The sequence below is a fragment of the Histomonas meleagridis genome (assembly GCF_020186115.1).
Source record: "Histomonas meleagridis strain 2922-C6/04-10x chromosome Unknown contig_111, whole genome shotgun sequence".
Taxonomy (NCBI): domain Eukaryota; phylum Parabasalia; order Tritrichomonadida; family Dientamoebidae; genus Histomonas; species Histomonas meleagridis.
In genome coordinates, this window is record NW_027150756.1 from 37,809 (window position 1) to 61,742 (window position 23,934).

Below are 23,934 nucleotides of genomic sequence, written 5' to 3' on the forward strand. Positions count from 1 at the left end.
AAAAATAAATCATTATTAAAACGATTTGATAATAATCGCATTCATTTGTAAAACGTATTTGCTTAGGTAATAATTAATGGTACTTGAAGTTAGTAAGCCAGTAAAAACCAATATTGATTGCATTTAAAAAAAAAATTGAAATTAAAAACAGATGACACTTGCTATTGTAATAAAATCGGAATTTGAAATAGTTCATATAAATCGCAAACTGAATTTGAGTACTATTTAAACTCGTTTGCACATGTTTTGGAAAGGTTTTGAACTTGCAGTATTTCTGAATAATTATGATCGTTGTGTATACAATTTTCTGAAATGTCCCCATTCAAAATTTTGATCCAGCAATGGAAAATTTGGAAAACACTTCAGAATTCTCTAAACTATTTACATATGTAAAAAGTATAATAGATGGCTGTTTGTTGTTAAATCAAGAACAAACAAAGAAATTTCATAATCAAATCAAAACTTTTCTCAATATAATTCACAATGAAAGTAATTCCAAACTCATTAATCTTTTTATTCTCTCAATTAATGTTTTAGTTAATCAAAATCGAATGTTAATAAATTTTCACAATTTTCAAAAAACTCAAAGTAATTTAATTGATGAAAGAAATCAGTCAAATATTAACTAGATAATGTATCTCATAAAAAGGACAAAAAAACATCTGAAGTAAAAAAATCCCAATTTCAATGGATGATAAATATTGAAAATATAATATACAATTTAAATAAATCAAATGTTGATATATCCGTTCATAATACAATGAGTTTATTCCGACGATCTTTTCCATACTCATATAATTTAGCAATTTGTCGTTTTGTTTATTATTCTTTTATATCAAGAAAAGAAGACTTTAAAGTTTTCTTTGATTATTTAACACAGATCGAAAAAAATGAAAAATTAAAAACAAAAAGTTCACAAATATTTTCTGTTTTCGGTAATTTTTTTAATTAAATGTAATACACAAGAATCAAATTATCTCCTTCAAAAGTTGATAGAAGAAGAATTAATTGATCAAGAAATTGTTCAACATAAAGATTCGTTTTATTTTTGTTATTTTAAAACAAAAGAACAAATTAAAAGAAGTAATACTCTTACACATTATAATCATCCACTTTTTTACAAGAAATTCATTAAAAACATTGATGACCTTTCAAAGAATAATTGGAAACTTCATAAGAAATATGTTAAAGAAGGAGTTAATCCAAATAAAATATCAAAAATCATTCGAAATGATGAAATCGAAAAACTTCAGAAAATATCATCACAACCAAATTTTGATTTTAACAAAACAATTAAACCATCACTTTATGAAAGATGTTCATTTATTAATGAAAAAAATGTCTCATTAATTGATTATGCAGCATTTTTTTCTGCAGAAAAATGTTTTAAATATTTACTTATGAATGATGCAAATGTAAATAACACAGGTAAATATGCAATTGCATGTGGAAACTTAGAAATTATTTATTTATGTGAACAGAATCATACGAAATTTGAAGATGTTTATGAAACAGCAATTAAATTCCAAACTTAGAAATGATGTTTTTCATTATTTCTATGAAAAAAATATTATAAAAATTTATTGGAACTGTATTAGGAATTAAATGTATAAAGTATAATAATTTTGAATTTTTTTCATTTTTAGAAAATGAAGGAATGAAAATTAATTGTTCAATGTTAGAAAATGCTGCATTAACAGGATATATATTTCTTGTATTGTATTTACAATATAAAAGTAATATTAAAATTAATATCTTTGACTCGGTTTATGCAGGAAATTTATAATTATTAAAACATACTGTTCAACATAAGGAAATAGATATCAATATGAAAAACATAAATTAATTATTTTTCGTATTTATTCCGATTAACTAATGTGTTAAATCATTGATTTGGCTTTTCTTTTCTTAGTTTCAAACAGCACTTATGTATGCATCTGAAAATGATTATGTTGATATAGTTAAATTACTTTTAGAACAAAAAGGAATTAATATTAACGAAGCAAATATATATTTACTATATTTAATATCAGTTAAAATAATTTTTAATTTGTTTTTATAATTTGGTGCTTATTCCAATGATTTGAAACAGCACTTATGTATGCAACTGATAATGGATATATTGAAGTAGTTAAATCACTACTACAGCAAAAAGAAATAAATATTAATCAAACAAATGTTTATATGTTAAATTCGATATTTATTTGAATATTTTTTTTATTTGTTTTATTCATTTGGAATTTAATTCCTTCATTCGAAACATCACTTATATATGCAACTAAAAATAATTATTTAGAAATTGTTAAATTACATCTCAAACAAAAAGATATTAATACTAATATAAAAGATGTTTATTAGAACAATTTGATAATCATTATAATAATTTAATGTTTATTTTATATGTTTGATTTTTATTATAATCATTTTATACAGCATTTATGTACGCAGCTGAAAATGGAAATCTTCAAATTGTCAAATTATTAATTGAACAAAATGAAAATAATATTAATGAAAAAAATATTTATTATAAAAATTTTGGATATATTTAAATCCTTTTGCATTTATGTTAGATATTTAAAACAGCACTTATGAATGCTGCTGAAAATGGTTATTTTGAAATTGTTAAAAAACTTCTTGAACAAAAAGAAATTAATGTTAATATAAAAAACATTTTTTTACTTTATTTGATAACAATATTTATTTTATTTATTTGGAATTCATTTTAATGATATAAAACAGCACTTATTTATGCTGCTGAAAATGATCATATTGATATTGTTCGTTTACTTCTTGAACAAGACGATATTGATATTAATATAAAAGATATTTAATTTTTTTAACATAATATTTATTATAGTAAATTAATATTTATCATTTAAATTTAACATTTATTTAAATGATTTGAAACAGCACTTCTTATTGCATATGAAAATAATTACATTGATATCGTTAAGTTACTTCTTGATCAGAAAGGAATTGATGTTAATGCTCATAATGATTAATTATTTAATTTCGTATCTATTATAATAATTATGGGTTTGTTTTGTTAATTTGGAATTCATTTTAATGATATAAAACAGTACTTATGTATGCTGCGGAGAAAAATCACTTTGATAATGTTAAATTACTTCTGAAACATAAATTTGAATTTAAATTCATAATTGTAACAATGTTACTAACATAGGTGCAATCACTATGGGTTACATAAATTTGTTATATTGTTTTGTGTTCCAATCATAAATTCAATAAAATAATCTTTATATGTTTTGAATCTATTTCGTTGTTTTTGTATTATAAATGATAATTAACAGTATTATTTGATCTATATGTTAGTAGAACAATGGTTGATGTTGTATGGGTTACCGTGATCAAATTTTAATTTTGTTCCTTTCCTAAAATTAACTTGTCAACGAAGTTTGTGAACTTTTAAAGCGTGCCATTTTAATGGATGAATTTTGGAGAAATATTGGATTTCTTTCAAGTATAAACGAAAATGAATTTTTATCCGCAACCAATTTTTTCCGAGAATCAATCCAAAATTTTTCATATGGAGAAATTCTTTTTTCTATATTAAATAGTAATGATATTAATTTTCAAACAAAAATTTTTGCAGCAAATCTTTTGAAGCAATGGTTACACATTCAAATAAAAAATACAAATATAGATCAAATTTTGAATATTAAAAATCATTTGATTGATATGATATTTCATGATAATCCTTCATACTTCATATTATTTGATATAATTCTTAATATCACAATTTACTTGAAAGGACATTCAGAAGTAAATCAAATTTTAGCAATATTTTTTCAAGAAAATACATTTCGTTCAAATCAATATCAAAAATTCAAAATTTTATTTATATATGAAATCATGAAAGCTAATGAAGAATACATTAATTTTAATGAGTTATATCCTTTTTTCTTTAATTATTTTTCAAGTTTTCTTGTGAATATTGATAATAACATAACTTTTTTTCTTTATCTCCTAAAAACTTTTTGTATATTTTTTTATCATATAAATATTGGTAATGATCATTTACTTATGTTAATAAAATTAATTTTTGAAATATTAACTAAAAATTATATAAATGATTCACATTTAATTGGATATAATTGTCGATTATTTCTTTCGTTATATAAAAATCGAAATTATTCCGATTTCATAATGCAATTTATACCACAATTTATAAATATTTTAGTTACATTAACAACATTTTATCTTAACGATGATTATATTTTATTCCAAATATTACATTGTTTTCATATATTTTATATATCACCAAATATTTTAGAGTTATGTTTTAAAGTTGTTGAATTAACACAACAAAACATTTCCGATTTTAATGATAATCCTTTCATATTTTATTATGAAATATATTCTTCGTTTTCTACTAAAACTATTAATCCTCGAAATTATATACATTGTATAATTAAGGAAATTATTATGCAAAACCCAAATTTATTAAATGTTTTGTTGAATTTGCCTTTTAATGAGCCTTCGTTAAGAATTATGTCGAATTTGTTTGATTTGTTTTTAAAATATAACTTAAAAAATGAGTTTCATGTTTGGTGTTTAAATGCTATTTCTAACTGCTTGAAAAATGAAATTGAAATTTCTTCTGCTTTAAATTTGATTTATCGTGTGAATATTATTTTTGAGAGTTTTGAAGAAATTAATAAAATTAAAGAGTTAATTTTCTTGGTAAAAAACTCAAATAATATAATTATAAATATTTTTATTTGTAAATTAATAAGAATAAATAATTTCTTTATTGAAGAGTTTGTTCCTCATTTAATCACATTTTTGCCTTTTGATTTAACTAATAATACATTAAAAACATTAAAAGTAATAATAAAAGCACAAAATAATTCGTTTCATAATTATTATTCTTTTTTAATTCCACAAATAATAAAAATGTTTTCAATTAAAATTTTAGAGTATAAAAATAGTTATAATGAAGATATATTACAACATATTATATATTTTATAGAAATTATTAATAATTTTATTGAGCATATCGAAATATTAAAAGAATTATTTCCATTAATCATTGAATTAATTCATTTCGAAGTTGATGATGAAAATTATTGGGAAACATTATCGAATTTATTATTAAATATTATCAAAAACAAAAACTTTTCAAATGAAATATTTAATGAACTAATTATAACATTACAAAGCAATCAAACTTTTATTGATAATTTCGAATATACATATTTACCAATTATTAGTTTCATATCATGTTCACCTGAAATGTTTTTAACTTTTGATATTTCGAATTTGTTGTGTTTTCTATGTTTTAATATTCTTGAGAACTATTCGACATGTGTTCTTTATTGTTGTGATATAATATCTTTTATAATACAAATTGATCAAAGAATTGATCCAAAAATAATTATCGAACAAATTCAAAGTATAATACAAAGTATTAATGAAACGCCAATTTTGCAAATTGGTATTGTCGAAATATTTTCATCGATTATATATCGATTTAATTATAATTTCGATATAAATTTGTTTTTCCAAATAATTGATTCGAATTATTTAATTAGACTTTATGATAAGCGTTTAGTAGAAATTGCGTTGTTTAAACTTTCGGATAATTATCCAAATTTAAAATATCAAATTTTTGAAAAAATTATTTTGTTGTTAGAAAGTGAAAAAGAACAAAAATTAAATCAAATTAATGAGGTAAATATACCAATTTCGATAATAGAGACAGCAAAGGAATATCCGTTTTTGGCACCAATTCAATCTGTAGAATTTATTTCGTATTTAATGGAAAAAATTCAAATGTTTCCTGAACTAGAAAATAGACTTAGAAATATAATAAATTATATATAAACAACACATATTTTATTAAATTCTTTTATTTTTTTAGGTGTTGCGTGTGTATGTTACACTAATTTGATGGGATATATGATACGGATGCTTTTGTGCGATGCTTTTGTCTTTGTAATATTTTCATTAACACTTTGTGTTACACACATTAAACTCGAGACAACAGATCGATTAATTTTTCAGCCGAGGAACATTATTAAGGGGAATTACGACATTTTAAAATGTTGTTTTCATGATTACATCATAAGTGAAATTAATAAAATTTTCATTATTTATTGAATATATCTCACAGACGATAAATTACATGTTTATTTCACACACAAAACGTATTATCGAATGTTCTTATTTTATTTTAATGCGACGCTGATTTTGCATTGAAATAATTCGTTGATGTGAACTGAAATGATGCTGACGAAAAACAAATAAAATCAATTTATACTTTTTATTCTAAAAATATTTTAATTTGCACATTCGCTGTTTGATTCATCGATCAAAAGTTTCGCTCCATATTTGTACAATTCTGGAGAAAGGGATAGAAGTTGTCTGATCTTATCTTTCGGGAATCTGAGTTTTTTCAGTATATCTGATGGCGAAAGGAATATCAATGGCATTTTGGACCGAATTTCAAGTTCGCTATGATTAAATGTATGAGTTAACGCAGCTTGATTAGAATCTCTTATGCCAATGATAATGGTGGGAAAATGTATGGCATTCGGCGGTGGAGTACGATTGAAGTTACGTTGAATTAATAACTTATAATATGTTAATAAGCGAATTTTCTCTGATAAAGTTTTTTCCTTTTCTTCTAGATCTTTTTCACCAGGCGGCATGTTGGGAGCTATTGGAATTGGTGTTGGAATATATGGATTGTTACCATTCCAAATAATTTGTTTTCCAACTTTATCTATTAAACGTGCAGCTGATAATACATTAATAACATCGTAAATTCTTCGGCGAATTGTGTCTTGCCCTTTTAAATTTGGCTCTGTACCCATAAAACGATTGATAAGAACAGTTGCTATATCTTCTGATGTTGATTTTTTAAGTTCTTGTATAACTTCCAAAGTTTGTGGTGAAAGAGCCTTCAGTGAAAGTCGTTGTGTGTTTGATTGCGTTCCGCCTTTTTGGTTCGTTTGGATCATTTTTAGCTTCAAACACAATTCCACTTTTTTAAAAACAGTGAAAACTATATTCAGTACTTTACAGAGCGGTTTCTCAGGTTCTTTGGTGTGAATACTCATTAAACAAATTTTATTGTTTAAACAATACACGACAAAACGAAAGCAAAATCGTTTCAGTAGCATAATTGGCATTATGAATATTTTGGAGTATTGAAGAAATAAAATTTGGGGCACCCCAAATTCTTTTTGACAAATAAACGGTCGTTTAATTATTTCTTTGAAGTGTGTTCGGCTTTGGACAAAACTTCAAGCATCATGCCGCAAAGAAGGGCGAGGTTACTTTGCTCTTCTGTTGCAATAGCTTCCTTGTTTTCATTTGGATCCTTGTGAGAGAACCACTGGGAAATTGTTGAGCATTCACGAACTATAACAGGATCAAACGGTGCTTCTTTGTTTAAAACTTTGATAAGATATCTTTGGATCTCTGCTAAGTTAGTATCTAAGGCTTTGAAGGCATCTGCTGTGAATTCAATTTGGGATTCAGCATCACCTTCTGCTTGTAACTGCATCATAGCAATACGTTCACCAAGTTCAGATTCATAGTTATAGTCAACGGGAATACTTTTGTTACCTTCAATAAGGAAAACATTGATCATTTGTTCATTTTCTTTGTTGAAATTAATTCGAAGTAAACATTCCATATTATCAGCATCGCTAATGATAGATTGGAGTTTGTCAATTTCATCTTGTGGGTAATCTTGACTTACAAACCATCCTATAGGTGTTTCAAATGGAAAAACCTTATTTCTAACTTTGTACATTGTATTGTAAACTTCCTTATCAAGTTCTAACTTTCCGTCCTCTTTGACGTTTATCTTTATTTCAAATGCACTATTAACTTCGATTTTGCCTGAATCATATGATCCAAGAAGAATTCCGCATGCATATTTAATAGGAGGATTCATGAAGGGAATACGGTTTGCGTGATCAGATATAACAAACATTGCATGTGGATGAAGGGATACAGTTATGTTGTTGTTCATTTCCAGCTGGAAAATATGACATAAAAAGTGACATCACTAAATGCCAAAACTACTGACATGCTAAATGAAATTATATTCAAACCAAATCCAACGATAGAATAAAATGAATAAAAAATCATCGTATTTATATTTAAAAACTGAAATGACTATCAAGGAAATAAGCATTTGTTAAAATATTCAATAGCTTAAAATCTGAATGAAAAAAAAAAAAATTTTCTCAGATGAAAAGACTTGTAAAATTAGAGAAAAATACTATCATTTATTAAGTCCTTTATTTATAAAACTATTTGATATCTTGAAAAAATGTTTCGGATTAACTTCTTCTTCAAACCTCAAAAATATCTTGAATGGTGGGCATATTATCCCGGTGAATGTCTTACCGAAAACCAGTTACCACTGTTAAATAGATAATTGACAATTTCTGTTTATCTTATCAATTGTATCAGATTTTTCTGTTGCCTTGCTTTAGATGATCATGCATCATCACCAGCCACAAAGATTGTTCTTTCGCTTCTTTTCCTTATTATTTTCTGCCGATTTCATTTGAAATTTCATATTTTGTTTTTTGTGATGTACAGCCTAGGGGTAATAGAAGAATTCTCGCGGCTGTAATGACTTATCTAAAATCAATCATGAGTTAAACAACAAACTGGTTAAAAAACTTTTTTAAAATTTACTTCAAAACCGCTGATAACGATCAAGATGTATTCAACCCCCAAAATATTTTGTCAAAATTTTATTGTTTTTGCCATCAAATGTCATTTAAAAAGTTTTATTTTTTTTTGAATTTTTTTTGTGAGATATTTAATCGTTTATTTTTCAATTGGCTAAGAATGGCAAAATTTAAACCAGATTTTATAATGGCTCGCAACATGAAAATCTCAATTGTAGGTGAAACTGGTGTTGGTAAATCTGCAATTGTAAACCGTTTTGTTTATGGTGTCTTCAATCAAAATTTACCCCAAAATGAAGGTGGCGCTTTTTTTCACCAAACAAATGAACATTGATGGACAAATAGTTAATATGGCGATATGGGATACAGCAGGACAAGAACAATTCAGGACACTTGCACCAATGTATTATACAGATGCTCAAGCTGTTATAATTGTTTTTAGCGTTGGAAATCCTAACCCATCAGTCAACACAAGCAAATCTTCTTTTGAAGCTATAGACTTCTGGTACAATCAAATTAGAGATCATAACAATGAGGCACTTATAATTTTATGTGGAAGTATGGATGACTTAGAACAACGTGAAATCACGTTTAACGAAGGAGAACTAAAAGCAAAGACACTTCCAGACTTTGTTGACTACTTTGAAACAAGTTCTCTGAACGGTGATGGAATTGAAGCAATGTTTCAGTCTATCGCAGAGAAATGTGTTGCCTCATGCACATCAGACCCAAAAACTATAAAACTGTGTAGAAGTTATGATGTTAACAGCGATCCAGCTGCATATAAAAACGTCCAGGGCTGCCGTTGTTGATATGTGCTTACCAAGCCGTTTGTTTTTTGTAAGTAAAACCGTTAATTTTTGTGATAAAACCTTTTCAAATTTCCCCTTAAGACGATTATTTTTGACTCAAAAACAAAATGTTTTGGCACTTTTGAATGAATGTAGTAAAATTACTTCTTGCATCACAAATAGCAATATCAATGTTATTTATTTGTTTCGTGGTTCCAATTGATTGAGAGATGAAAAAGACGAAATGTGATGTAAAATAGCTGAAATGGAGTATAATAAGCACAGAAATTAAATTATATATAAATCGATTTTTCAGTGAGATACGATCACAACCTCAGGGGTAGGTTGGAATGCAATTGAATAGTTTACATCGAAATTGAATGATTTTTGAGGATTTCAGGGTGTCCCATTCAAAAGGAACCACAATATGTATAGCTTTCATGTTCTGATGCTCCTTAATCATAAAATTTTTAATAAAAATTTTTCGAACTGTACAGGAAATATTCTTTTGAGTACAGGTGTACATTTCAATAAAAAGGCCTTGTTTTCAAAGAAAATGTCAAGAAAAGTGTCTTACATGACACAGTTGGCATTTTTTTTCATTCGTCATTTTCCGTATGCGTAAGAAACAAAACAATGACGTTTTAATGCTTGGCATTGATCTTGGCACGACATTTAGCTCTATTGGCATGTATAGAAATGGCAGTTTTGATGTATTTAAAGATAATTGGCTAAATGATTCAATACCCTCAGTTGTAGCTTTCACCAAGGATGAAATACTTGTTGGCGAAACCGCTATTCAGAGCATGTTAACTTCTCCTCAAATGCTTGATTGTGTTTATGATTCTAAGCGTATGATTGGACGAACTTATAATAAAATCTCAAAAATCCGGGAATCAAGCCAAATGCAGCCATACAAAGTTATTAATGTTAATGGATATCCTAAGTACCAAGTTAATTATCAAAATGAATATTATTCACCTGAAGAAATATCCTCCATAATCTTAAAAGAATTAATGAGCATTGCCAAAGGTCCTTTATCCAACAAAAAAGTCACTGGTGTTGTCATTGCTGTTCCAGCCGATTTTGACGAGCATCAACGTGAAGCCACTAAAATGGCAGGCAAACTTGCAGGCCTTAATGTCGTCAAAATTCTTGATGAACCCGTTGCCGCAGCCATTTCGTATGGCATTCATGAGAAATATTCTTCTCCCAAGAATATATTAGTATTTGATTTTGGCGGCGGAACTTTAGACGTATCTATTTTAAGAGTCCACCAAAATGAATTTGATGTTTTGGCCTCTGAAGGCGATCAAAACTTAGGTGGCCAAGACATTGATTATAATCTCATGAAATATGTTGTCAAAAAATTCAAGAAAAGATATGGTTATGATCCACTAACAAGTCCATGCATAAAACTGCAATTCAAAAGAGCATGTGAGAAAGCCAAAATTATTCTTTCGAAATTATTAGAAACGACAATCAATCCACAGGTTGTCGGAAAGCCCGAATTTTGTTGCAAAATCGCTCGCACAAAGTTTGAAGAAATCAAATATGAAATATTTGACCAAATTTTAACACCTGTCAAAAAAGTGATTCAATCATCGAATCTTCAAAAGTCGGAAATTGATGACATTATATTAATTGGGGGCACATCAAACATACCCGCAGTGCAAGACAAGCTGAATCATTTCTTTGGCAAAAATCCAATTGTTGGTATTGATCTCACATTAGCAGTTGTTCAAGGCGCATCAATTAAGGCGACTGATATCTCGCAGGAAGGGGGTGGAATCATCAAATATCACCCAGTTATGCCACATGACATTGGCGTCGAGGAGAACAACTGTAAGATGAATGTTCTGATCAAAAAGAACACAAAACTTCCGGCTAATAATTCAAGGGTTTATTCACCGATAAGTCCGCAACAAAGAAGGGTAACAATTAAAGTGTTTATGGGCGATGATATTTTGACTGCTAATAATGTATTACTAGGAGAAATTAAAATTAATTTTAATGAAAGTAACCCGGATATCGCTGTGAAGTTCGAAGTTAATGAAGAAGGAATGTTAAATGTAACTGCTGGAGAAACTTCGAAAGGAAATATTAAGTATATGAAAGTTGACAACGTAATGCTTTATAGGGAAAATAAAGTTCATAACGATAAAGTAAATACAAAGAGAAATGTCAGAAAACTTATAATGGATTTCGTAACAGGGAAATCGGATTTTGTTGTGTACTTCTGTACAATGGCAGTTCTGATTTTGGGATTCATTATTAGTTTGTTGTTTTGACCCGATAAATAAATAAATAAAAATGTTTTAAATGTCTGTCGTTAATGAATGAAATGAATGTCTTCCATTAGTTGACTTAAATGAGATAATTCATATGGATATAACTAATTCACTCATCTCAAGGTTTAATGAATGTTGGAAAAGTTTCATTTCAAAACATTAAGCTTAAAACAAAGAATTTTGGTTACACATGTATGAAAAAGATATATTATATATTTTTGAACTATATTTTTATTATGTATCGATTCTAAATGCTTTCACAGAGGTACCATAATAAATATAATTTTGTAATTTATTTAAAAAAATAATTGAAATCGCAAATTAATTGATTTTTTCGAAATTTTCCAATATTGATATATTTTTATTATAATTGAATATTTTTATACATTTATTATTAAATAATAGTAAAGTTAAAATGGAATTGTTTTTATATAAAATTTTGCACCATGTTTAATTTTTTTCATATGATATTATTTCGATACGTTACAAAAACTTCCACAATGGTATTATAAAATTGAAGTGCCATTATATAAAATATAATCAATATTTCGTATTTATATAGGATCGAAATTATTATACAAATAATAATGTTCATTCAATTTGAAAACATATACTAGATAATTTTGACAAAAAACAATTATATTTTCAACAAAAATGAACAAAATATTGTGGCAACATATTTCTTTGTGATATTGCAGTTTTTGAGTTGACTTTTTGTCGATCAATAAATATTCAAAATCAAAAAATAAAAATATCCAAAAAATATATGAATGAATTCACCTAAGAACATATGGTATAGGGTTTTATTTCTATGTTCATTAATATTTTCGAGTTATATAAAAATCCCATTATGGAATTTTTCGCTAACATCAAGAATATGTACTTATACAAAAAATATTTAATTGATTATAAATTATTAAAACATATTATAAATTATTAAAACATATTAGAATTTATTAAAACATATTAGAATTTATTCAAATGAAGAGTTTTTGCATTAAAATCATTCCTTTATCCAAAAGTAATTTTACTATTTCGATATTATTATTTCTAACTGATATATGAAGTGATGTTTCAAATGATTATAACATATTATAAATTATTATAACATATTCCAAATTATTAAAATATATTCCAAATTATTCAAATGAATATTTTTTGCATTAACATCAATTCTTTTTTTTTTTCTAAAACATGTTACACAAGTTCAATATTTTCTGATTCTAAAGCAAATAATAAAATATTTTTTGGAATTTGATTCTTTCGAAGGAAACATTTAACGAGATATAAATTTATATTTCACTCACCACCAAATTACAATTCAATTTATTATTACAATGTAATCACTTTATGTTTCACTCACCACCAAATTCCAATTCAATTTGTTACTACAATGTAATCACTTTATGTTTCACTCACCACCAAATTCCAATTCAATTTGTTACTACAATGTAATCACTTTATGTTTCACTCACCACCAAATTACAATTCAATTTGTTACTACAATGTAATCACTTTATGTTTCACTCACCACCAAATTACAATTCAATTTGTTACTACAATGTAATCACTTTATATTTCACTCACCACCAAATTCCAATTCAATTTATTATTACAATGTAATCACTTTATGTTTCACTCACCACCAAATTCCAATTCAATTTGTTACTACAATGTAATCACTTTATGTTTCACTCACCACCAAATTACAATTCAATTTATTATTACAATGTAATCACTTTATGTTTCACTCACCACCAAATTCCAATTCAATTTATTATTACAATGTAATCACTTTATGTTTCACTCACCACCAAATTCCAATTCAATTTGTTACTACAATGTAATCACTTTATGTTTCACTCACCACCAAATTCCAATTCAATTTGTTACTACAATGTAATCACTTTATGTTTCACTCACCACCAAATTACAATTCAATTTATTATTACAATGTAATCACTTTATGTTTCACTCACCACCAAATTACAATTCAATTTATTATTACAATGTAATCACTTTATGTTTCACTCACCACCAAATTACAATTCAATTTGTTACTACAATGTAATCACTTTATATTTCACTCACCACCAAATTCCAATTCAATTTATAATTACTTTTTTACTTCACCAACTTTCGCTATCGTCAGACACTTCATCTGGTTCGTCGCTCGTTGATATCTTCGGTGCCATTGCCACAATGTCGTCTATGCTCAACGGCTTATTGACTATTTCCTCTTCTCTTTGTACGTTCTTTGCTGCTGCCAACTTCTCCTGCTGCTGCCTCCTGAACATCGGCAACACTTCGGAGTACTTTCTTGTGTTTGGCGGCTGGAAGTCGATCATTGGATACTTTTCATTTTGTTTCTTCAACCAGTCGCTAATTTCCATCAATGGCTTCGACGTGTCTCTAATCGGCGGGTATATCATATCCTGGAAGTATTCGTTGTGCGATCTGAGCACGTGCCACTTTACGATGTGCATTGACTCTGTCGACAATTTCATCATACGGCTTACTTCGCATTTCATGACGTCGCATTGTTTCCTTGGCAGCAAACAGAGCCCTCGTTCTGGCGCAGATGTTTCGTATACGCCGGATGACGCGATGACTCGGTCGTCGTGACACAATTCGACATAACGAATGTGTCCATCGCCTTTTCCGCCTAAGTATATCAGACCGGAGCCTTCTTCGTACATAGGTAACATATGGCCGGACGAAGTGTCCAACTCAATGCTCTTCAATGGCTTCTCCATGTTCTTCACGTCCCATATTAAGATTTGGCGTTCGCCTCGTCGACTACTTCCAAACGTCGCTAAGTATTCGAAGTCCGGAATGTATAAAAGACGGCGATGTCGGCCGCCGTTTGGATTCGCTAATGTCTCGAAGACTTTTGGTGATTCATCACGTGGATCGAACCATATTAATTTACCATCTCTATATATGGAATATATCATTGATGAGAAGTCATTCATTACCGCATCTTGAAGTCCTGTTGGACATAACTTATTGAAGTCACGAATTCGCTTTTCAGTGTTTATATCCCATAAATATATTTCCGTTTGTGGTGTTGCGGTCATTATTAAGTTGTTTGTGCATTCACTGAATTTGGCAATCGATATCTTACGATTATGATTGAAGGATGTGATTGGCTCTGTGATTGGCGTTAAGAATTCTTCGCTCTTTGGTATGTTCCATAGTTTAACTTTGTTATCTTCGCCACCACTCATTAATAGTTGTGGTTTATGTGGACTAAATGTCATTGTACTAACACCAGAGCTATGTGGATCAATGATTGTCGACTTACAATTAGATGGGAAACGTTGTGGTTTGTATAATGGTAAGATATGAATTGGTGGTGTTGAACCATCGCCAACAAATGCAAACTGTGTTCCGTTTGTAATGATTTCATTAAATTCGGGATTCGGTGCTTGTTTAACTGGTAATGAGATGTAATATGTACTTGGTGGTTCTGCAACGCCACGTAAATATTTGTAATATGTTTGCGGACCTAAGTCAACTGGCTTCTCTTCTTCGACTGGTTTAGCTTCTTCTTTGGGAGTTGGTATAAGTTCTTCATGTTTTAAGGTTCCATTTGTACCTTGTAACCAAGATTCAGGTGTAAGATCTGATTCCATAACTGGGAATGGTGGGAATCGTGCTGGTCCATTTGCTACATCAAATTGGACTCGTGCAATTGTATTGTTGGTAAGGAATAATGATAATGTCATTACTGTTGTGCCATCTGGATTTGGTTTCTCATATAATGGTAATGCATTATAAATTGCAATGTCATGCGTATAGATACATAAGTCATTTAATGTGTTTCCATCAAGTAAATACACTTTGCTCTCTCGACATGCACAGGCAATAATAACGCCGCTGAAATGTGATGTGACACTGAGTGAAGTTCCTCCAACAGCAACTTGGCGCTTGGCTTTTTCGGCAAGATTCTCGTCGTAGATACGAAGTTCTTGTTTACCACTTGCGGAATATGATAGAAGAACACGACGACCTGAAAGTGAATGAAGGAATCCAACTCCACGTGTTGGTGATGCTTTGATTTCATGTAGCTCTTTGTTGCCTCGAACATCCCACACTTTGATGGTCATGTCAATATAAAGAGCAAAAATAAGTGCGCCATCATCTGACCATGCAATGGAATTTAATGGACGTGAATGAACAAGATCAGCAAGTGGCTTGGAAAGAGATTTGTCAAAGAGTTGAATGTGACCACTCCTTAAACCAACAGCAATAAGATTCTTTGCAAATGGATGGAATGAGGCACATTTGACTTCTTCTTTTGTGTCGAATTGTGAGAATGGTTTGGTGGCATCACCTTTAAGACCCTTCTCTGGAATATTCCAAAATGAAAGAATACCAGCTGATGTACCAACAAAAAGTGTTGTTGGTTCAAATGGACTTAAAGCAACAGCTGTGACTTTTTTGGCCAGGTGGTTTAACACGTGGTTGTTTAAGACCGAATTTGGTTGGGTTGTCGTTACGTACAACTATCACTGGTTGACCTTGATTTCTGATTTCTGAACCTGGAAATGCACAAAATGTTTTATTGATAGTAAACAGAAAATTATCTTTAAGAATATCAACTTCGTTGATTTGACGGGATGGTACAACGGAACCTTTTAGGTTTGCGTACATTTATAATGTGTAGAAATATCCGATTCAAATTTACCCTTTTAAAGGGTAAAAGGGGACAACTAAAACGTGTCAAATACTCAAAAGTTGTACGTTAAAACGGTTTTATTATATCTTATTTAATTTGTTGAACGATAAGGATTATTCGAATATAAAAAATTGTTCATAAAAAGGTTAATTAAAACATGTTTATCTTTAAAGATAAAAAGTTGTGATAACTTTAATGAATATTTCAACAGAATTTCTAAAAATTATTTAAAACATAACTCTTAAATAATGATTAAAAGAATTTTAAGTGGGTTTTCATAGCAATAATTATTTTCTTCTTTTTCATTTTTGATTAATTGTTATTGATTCTTAATTCACCATTGAAATGTCCATCTATGAAATCCAAATATTATAATGCTAAATAAATTATGCCTTTGATTAAAAAGATTTCAAAATTTGCATTGATTGCTTTAATATATTATGAATGAAGTAAGATTAAAATGTAATTTTTATTTAAAAAACATACTTTTGTATGAAATAACATGAAGAGCAACCGATTTATCCATTCATACAGATTTGATTTGAATCATGGAATAATTAAAATAATTATTTTAATAAATATCTGATTAAATTCAAAAATTTTATTATTGTTTTTCTTGATTCTTTTATATTTAGTAAGGAGTTATATGAAATCTTGATGGTTCTTTTCTCCTGCCAACATAAGTGCTGTTTTAAACAATTAAAATAATTTTTATATATTGTTTTTGAAAAATCAAATTATTGAAATTTATATGAAATAAAACATTAAAATATTTTTAGCTTCAACATTAATTCTTTTATGCTATAGAAGTAACTTAACAATTTCTATATCCCCATAAACAGATGATGTCATAAGTGGGGTCCAAAATATTTTAAATTAATTCCAAATATCATTATGAAATACAAAAATATTTGAAAAAATTTTGAGAAAAATAAATAAATATCACGAATATTGATATCAATTCCTTTTTGTTCAAGAAGTAATTTAACTATTTCTGTTTGACCATTAGCAACAGCTCCTAAAAGAGGAGAATAGAATAAAATGATTTAATTCCACAACTAAATTATTCAAAAAAATTTCAATCAAAATAAAGAAATCTCTTTATTGTTGGTGTCAATTTCGTTACATGCAAGAAGCAATTTAACTATATCTATAAACCCTTTCGAAGATACTTCGAAAAGTGATGGTTGTAATATAATAAATAAAAGTTATAATAAAATATATTTATGGAATATAAAATATGAAACAAACACCAAACATAAAATATTTATATTAAATTTAGAATTTACATTAATTCCTTCTTGTTTAAGAACATATTTAACAAGATCTGTATGACCAAACATACATCCGCCTATAAGTGCAACGCCAAAAATGATAAATAAAACTTAAGCATTATTTTATAACATCAAATTATTGGAATTAATATCAATTTTATTTCCTTTTGTTTCTAAAATATTTCTAAAAAGATCAACATTTCCTTCGTTTATTATATAAAAATTATAATCTTCTAAGAGTAGAGGATTCTTTCGATAAAATTTTGTAAAAATTAAACATCCTGAAATTATTGAAGCACTAATAATATCTCTATCTATTGTTAGACCATTATCAATCAAAAAATCAAATATTTCATAATTGTAATAAATAAGACATTGTCTTCCTAAATCTTCTAAATTATTATTTCTACAAATTTGGTTTTCATAAAGATACTTAAAAATATCATTTTGATAAAATTTTATTGCTGTTTCATATGCATCTTCAAATGTTGAATGATTTTGTTCACATAAATGAATGATTTCTATATTTCCACCTGCAACTGCATATTTACCTTACTTTTCCATGTTGGCATTATTCATAAGTAAATATTTAAAACATTTGATTGAAGAAAAAAATGCTGCATAATCAATTAATGAGACATAACCTTCATTAATAAAAGAACATCTTTCATAAAGTGATGACAAAATTGGATCATTGAAATAAAATCCATTACTTGATGATATTTTTTGAAGTTTTTCAATTTCATCATTTCGAATTATTTTTGCAATGTTATCTTGATTGATTCCTTCATGAATTAATTGCTTATGAAGTTCCCAATTATTTGCTGAAAGTTTATCATAATGTAATAAAAAAATATAATTTTCACAATAATAAGGATCATAATCAGGTGTAAAACGTTTTTCTTTATTTTTTGTATCTGTTTTATAATGTGCAAAATACAATGAATCAAAGCTTTGATTAATCAAATACTTAATACTTAATACTCAATCAAATACTTAATTAAGTTTCGCTCAAACATTTCGTTAATCAAATAATATATTTCATGTGTTTCTTTTTTGAATATTAGTCTACTAAAAATATCAATAATTTTAGTATCATTGTTGTATATTTCTTTTTCTTTGTTTTGCAGTAACTGTAAATAATTTAAATATAAATCGCAATTTCCCTTTTGTAAACAAAATGCTTTATATACTAAATTACTGACAAGTTTTTGCATGAGAACAAATAATTTGAATCATATAAATTAAGAGTTTTTTGGACTGATAATTCAATATTTTTTTCATTTAAATTGAATACTATTTGTTTAAATTGATTAGGAATTTGTGTTTTTATTTTTTTTAAATCTAATTGGAAGAGAACATATGTTCTATTTGGATAAGCTGCTTAAATTGTTCGACAAACAATCGCTTATCGTTGTCGGATGGGGCACCCCCAAATCTTGTTTCATCTTATTTTATATCACATTTCATTTTATTTTGCAAAAATTCTTAGAATCAGGGAGAGTTTAGCTGGTTTCAACTTCCAAATGGAAGCGAAAGAAGAAGAAGAATTTAATCCATTTCATTTTACAGAGTTATGGAAATATTGTCAAAATCTTATTTTAGGAACACTTTTGATTTTTTTGTTACTCTCTGTAATACATTTTTGGCTTCAACTTTTGGTCATCTTTTTAATGTATCAAGTTCTTCGTGCTTCTGAAAATTGTATTGAAAGTGCATCTCAATTTCTAAAGAAAGGAGAGATTATTCCATTATCTACGCAAACTCAAATGCTTGTTTATGGTTTTGGTGATATTATTTGTTCATATATATGTGGTCATACATTAGTCAAATTAAATACAGAGTATCATACATTTGCTGATGCAATATTATCATCAGCACTTTTATCACTGTCGTTTTTCCTTATTTTCAGTTCTACCAAACATATCGGATTTTCATTTCGTTTTTTCAAAATCACTGATATTGAAAATGGAGCACTTGGTTTATTAACAATCACATCAATTATCTTTCGCTACATCGCTGTGACACCCATTTGGATGATGTTTTTAGGTGAAACCAATCTTTCTGAATTTCCATCATGTTTTAATGGTTGGCATATTGCGTATATATTGGGCAAAATCGTTGGTTTTTGGCTTCTTTGCGTTGATTTTTCTGATGGATGCACGTGGTTCTTTCGAACATTGCTAAAGATTTCTCCATCTGGTGCAATATGCCAAAGATGCAAAGAGAAAAAGGCTGAACTGTCAACGCAATGTAATCATCATTTTTGTAGAGCATGTATAGAAAGATCTAGAAAAGCAAATGGTGAATGTCCTGTTTGCAGATATAAAATACCTCGGAAATGGACAATGCCATTTAAATTTGGAGCAATACCAATGGCAATTTTAATATGTGTTTTCTAAAATTTTTGTTTTATTTAATTAATATTTGGTTTTGAAAAAAATATATATAATTGAATGCAATTATTTGACAATTTTATTTGTAAGAGAATATAATGACAAATTTTTGCTCCAAGATGAATCCTAGAAAACATTTAAAATTTTTCGATATTGACTCACTAAAAGTAGAAATAAATCAGGTGGAAGAAAAAAAGAAATATTATCTAGCGAAAACGCAAAGATTAAGGGGTCAACTTCAAAATTCAGACCGATTAATCAGAAATTTAAACTCGAATTCTTCAAAACGTTTTAAAGGTGTGTCTGGAACAGCAATAAAATCAAGAGAAGCTGAACTAGTTAGACTTGAAAATATTTTAGAAACAAAGAAAAAAGAACTTATTGAACTCACAAGTGATGACAAATACATACAAAAACAAGAGCTACAAATTGAAATTCCTCTTCTTTATTCCGAAAAATTAAGATTGGCAAAAGAAAATAAAGAAATCAAAAGTAATCTCACATTGTTGTCTAACAATCTAAAAACACTCGAAAAACAGATTTCAAGTATTAAATCAAATGAGAAACATATGAGTCGCTTACAAAAGGAAATTGACTTATTAACAGATAAATTTTTTGCATATCAAAAAAGCAAACTTCAACAAATTTGCATGGACCCGTTAATTGATCTTCTTCATAACAAGAAAAAGGAAGAAAGTTTTGTTCAACAAACGATGAAAGATATTGATACATTGGATGAAGAAATAAGAACAATCAAAAAGGAAACAATTGAAATCCAAAACCAAGAAAAGGAAATATTAGAATATCAGAACGAAATAATAGGGAAAATGCTTGATTCAATTCGGAATAAAATGAATTTAAACGGTTTCTCGTAAGCCGTTAATTTTCTAATGGAACCAAATGAAATAGGAAAAGCAAAAGAATATTACGAAATACTTTGCAAACAATGTAAAGAATTGGAGCAATCACTTAAAAGCGAAGAATTAATAAAATCAAGGAAGACAAATAAATCACTTGAAAATTCTATTGGAAAGAATAAAGAAATATTCGGGAATTTTCAAAAAAGAAATGAAGAACTACAAGCACTAATTTCAGTTGAGCAACGTAAATACCAAGAATTAGTAAAATTTAACAGAAAATTATCACATAAATCATTTCAAATTATTCGTTCTCAATCTTCAAATTCTTTTGATGTAGCCACAGAAGAAGAAAATTTTCAGACATTTTTAGAAGAATTTCAGCTTAATTTCCAAAATATTGCACAAGCAAATACATCTTTAAATCAAGAATTCCATCCATCAGAAGATCGCCAAAGTAGAATAAACGAACTAAACACAAGCTTGCGAAAACTAAAGCTTAAGGAAATGAATCTCAATCAGAAGCTTAATGATTACCAAATACAACTTAAAGATGAGAAATTACAACACATACAAGAAATCAAAAGGGCCAAATCCACACGTCAGCTTCACACAACTCGCCTTTATCTTCATAAACGACTTGGATATCTTCAAAGTGAAATTTCAAAAAAAAATATAGAACTAAGAACAGCCCAACGCAAAAAAGACGAGATCCACAAACGCTTCCAGCTCCTTCTTGAAGATGATCCTGGTGATGGGACAGGCGAATCAGCAAAGCTTTTGCTTTTGTCCAAAATCATTCAAATCGACAACGACCGTTTAGAAAGACGAACTTTGGAAATGGAAATCGAAAAACAACTAACAAATGAATTAAAAAACGAGCTAGAGCTTGTTGACAAAAGTATAATAATGTTAAAAGAATATCACGAAACAAAAATGGGTGAGTTAAATCAAGAATTAAAAGACTCATCAAATGATGGATATTTACAATTATTGAAAAACGAATACTCTCAGTTGGTTTCTAGCTAAGATAGATGCTAACTTAATCGATTAATCGAATGAAAAACATTTTTTGTAATTATGCTCCAAAAATTCGTTGGAAATAATTTTTCTGTTTCATCATTTAAATGTATGTGAAAAAATACATCAATAATCTTTATATATGATTGTAATAAATTTTGAAATTGTTTTAATTTTTTTACATGTGTTTGAATGCATTTTAAAATATTTTAATCAGTTGTAATCATATTATATGTTAAATCGAAAAATGTTAAAACAATTTTCTTGTTTAAGAAACATGAAACATATAAAGCAACAAGACAAAATTATTTTTTTTCTTTTACTTGAATAATTTTCATTTGTTGTTCCTTAAATAAGTATGTTTTTGCCAATATTTTTAAGAAAAAATGCAAAATTTTTTAAACAAATTGAGAATATAAATAATAAACTTCAAATAAGACAAATGATCATTTCCTTCTATTTTAACATCATTTTTTTGTTGGTATTCATTAAGTAATTTAACTATTTCATTATGATTATTCGAATAAGCATAGTTAAGAGCTGTAAAAAATATTTTAAATAATTTCCAAATAATGTTTTGAAATATAAAATTATTAATGTAAATTTTAAATAAAACATATAAACATCAATATTATTTATATTAATTCCTTTTTGTTCAAGAAGTAATTGAACTATTTTTATATGACCCTTTTGAGATGCCAACATCAGTGCTGTTTGAAATATTTTTAACAATTTCCAAATATTAGACTAAAATATAAAATTATTAAAATAAATATTAAATAAAACTAGTGAATGTTTAGAACATTCATATCAATTCCTTTTTGTTTAAGAAGTAATTCAACAATTTCTGTGTGACATTTTTCAGATGCATAAATAAGTGCTGTTTTAAATTATTTGAACAATTTCCAAATTATAAATGGGAAAATTAAAATTTTAAAATAAACATCAAATGATAATGAAAAATATCTTTAGAATTAATATCAATTCCATTTTGTTCAAGAAGAAATTTTACGATTTCAGTCTTATTAAATTGTGCTGCATAAATAAGTGCAGTTCGAAATAAATAAAATAGTTTTCAAATATTTCGTTAAAATATCAAATTATTATATTAAACTTTAAATAAAGCATATAAATGCTTTTAGCATTAATATCAATTCCTTTTTGTTTAAGAAGTAATTTTACTATTTCAGTATAACCAAAATTAGATGCAAAAATGAGTGCTGTAAAAAATAATTTTTGTTTATTCCAAATATAATTTTGAAATACCATTTTATTAAAATAAATATCAAAAGAAACAAATAAGCATCTTTAGTATTAATATCAATACATTTTAGTTCCAAAATATATTCAACAAGTTCAATATTTCCTGATTCTGAAGCTGAAACTAAAATATCTTTAGGAACTTCATTTGTTTCAAGAAAATATTTTACTAGAAATATATTTCCTATATAAGCTATCAACAAAATAAAATTACGATTAATTTGCAATCCTTCTTTGAGTAAAAACGATAAAATTTCATAATTATGATTTAAAATACATTCGTCTCCTAATTCTTCTAAATAATTATTTGCATTTGCTTTATTTTCATAAAAATATTTAAAAATATCATTCCGATGATATTCAATTGCTGTATCATAAACATCTTTAAATGATAAATGATTTTGTTCGCATAAATGAATAATTTCTTCATTTCCACCAGCAACGGCATACTTAAATGTATTTTCCATGTTGGCATTATTCATAAGCAAATATTTAAAACATTTAACTGAACCAAAATATGATGCATAATCAATTAATGAAACTCCGTCATTAATAAATGAATATCTTTCATAAAGTGATTCAAAAATTTTTTGATTAAAATTAAAATTTGTTTGTGATGATATTTCTTGAAGCTTTTCTATTTCATCATTTCGAATGATTTTCGCAATTTCATTCGGACT

The 23,934-nt window shown here is 27.4% G+C and overlaps 5 protein-coding genes across 5 annotated transcripts; 2 read left to right on the top strand and 3 right to left on the bottom strand.

Annotated features, from left to right (window-relative positions):
- Positions 1 to 6,302: 6,302 nt before the first annotated feature.
- On the bottom strand, positions 6,303 to 6,986 carry GO595_000762 (transcription factor Dp-1; the record flags this gene model as incomplete). Its single annotated transcript, XM_067921114.1, has 1 exon — positions 6,303 to 6,986. One exon carries the CDS (start codon positions 6,984 to 6,986, stop codon positions 6,303 to 6,305), a length of 684 nt encoding a protein of 227 aa, XP_067779018.1.
- Positions 6,987 to 7,234: 248 nt separating this feature from the next.
- On the bottom strand, positions 7,235 to 8,008 carry GO595_000763 (COP9 signalosome complex subunit 6; the record flags this gene model as incomplete). Its single annotated transcript, XM_067921125.1, has 1 exon — positions 7,235 to 8,008. The coding sequence occupies one exon, from the start codon at positions 8,006 to 8,008 to the stop codon at positions 7,235 to 7,237; it is 774 nt and encodes a 257-aa protein (XP_067779019.1).
- A 996-nt stretch (positions 8,009 to 9,004) lies between these two features.
- Positions 9,005 to 9,493, top strand: GO595_000764 (small GTP-binding protein; the record flags this gene model as incomplete). Its single annotated transcript, XM_067921136.1, has 1 exon — positions 9,005 to 9,493. One exon carries the CDS (start codon positions 9,005 to 9,007, stop codon positions 9,491 to 9,493), a length of 489 nt encoding a protein of 162 aa, XP_067779020.1.
- Positions 9,494 to 10,089: 596 nt separating this feature from the next.
- Positions 10,090 to 11,763, top strand: GO595_000765 (cytoplasmic heat shock protein 70; the record flags this gene model as incomplete). Its single annotated transcript, XM_067921147.1, has 1 exon — positions 10,090 to 11,763. The coding sequence occupies one exon, from the start codon at positions 10,090 to 10,092 to the stop codon at positions 11,761 to 11,763; it is 1,674 nt and encodes a 557-aa protein (XP_067779021.1).
- Positions 11,764 to 13,892: 2,129 nt separating this feature from the next.
- On the bottom strand, positions 13,893 to 16,422 carry GO595_000766 (putative coronin; the record flags this gene model as incomplete). The annotated part of the gene is made up of 2 exons (XM_067921158.1): positions 13,893 to 16,102; positions 16,206 to 16,422. The coding sequence occupies 2 exons, from the start codon at positions 16,420 to 16,422 to the stop codon at positions 13,893 to 13,895; spliced, it is 2,427 nt and encodes an 808-aa protein (XP_067779022.1).
- Positions 16,423 to 23,934: the final 7,512 nt, after the last annotated feature.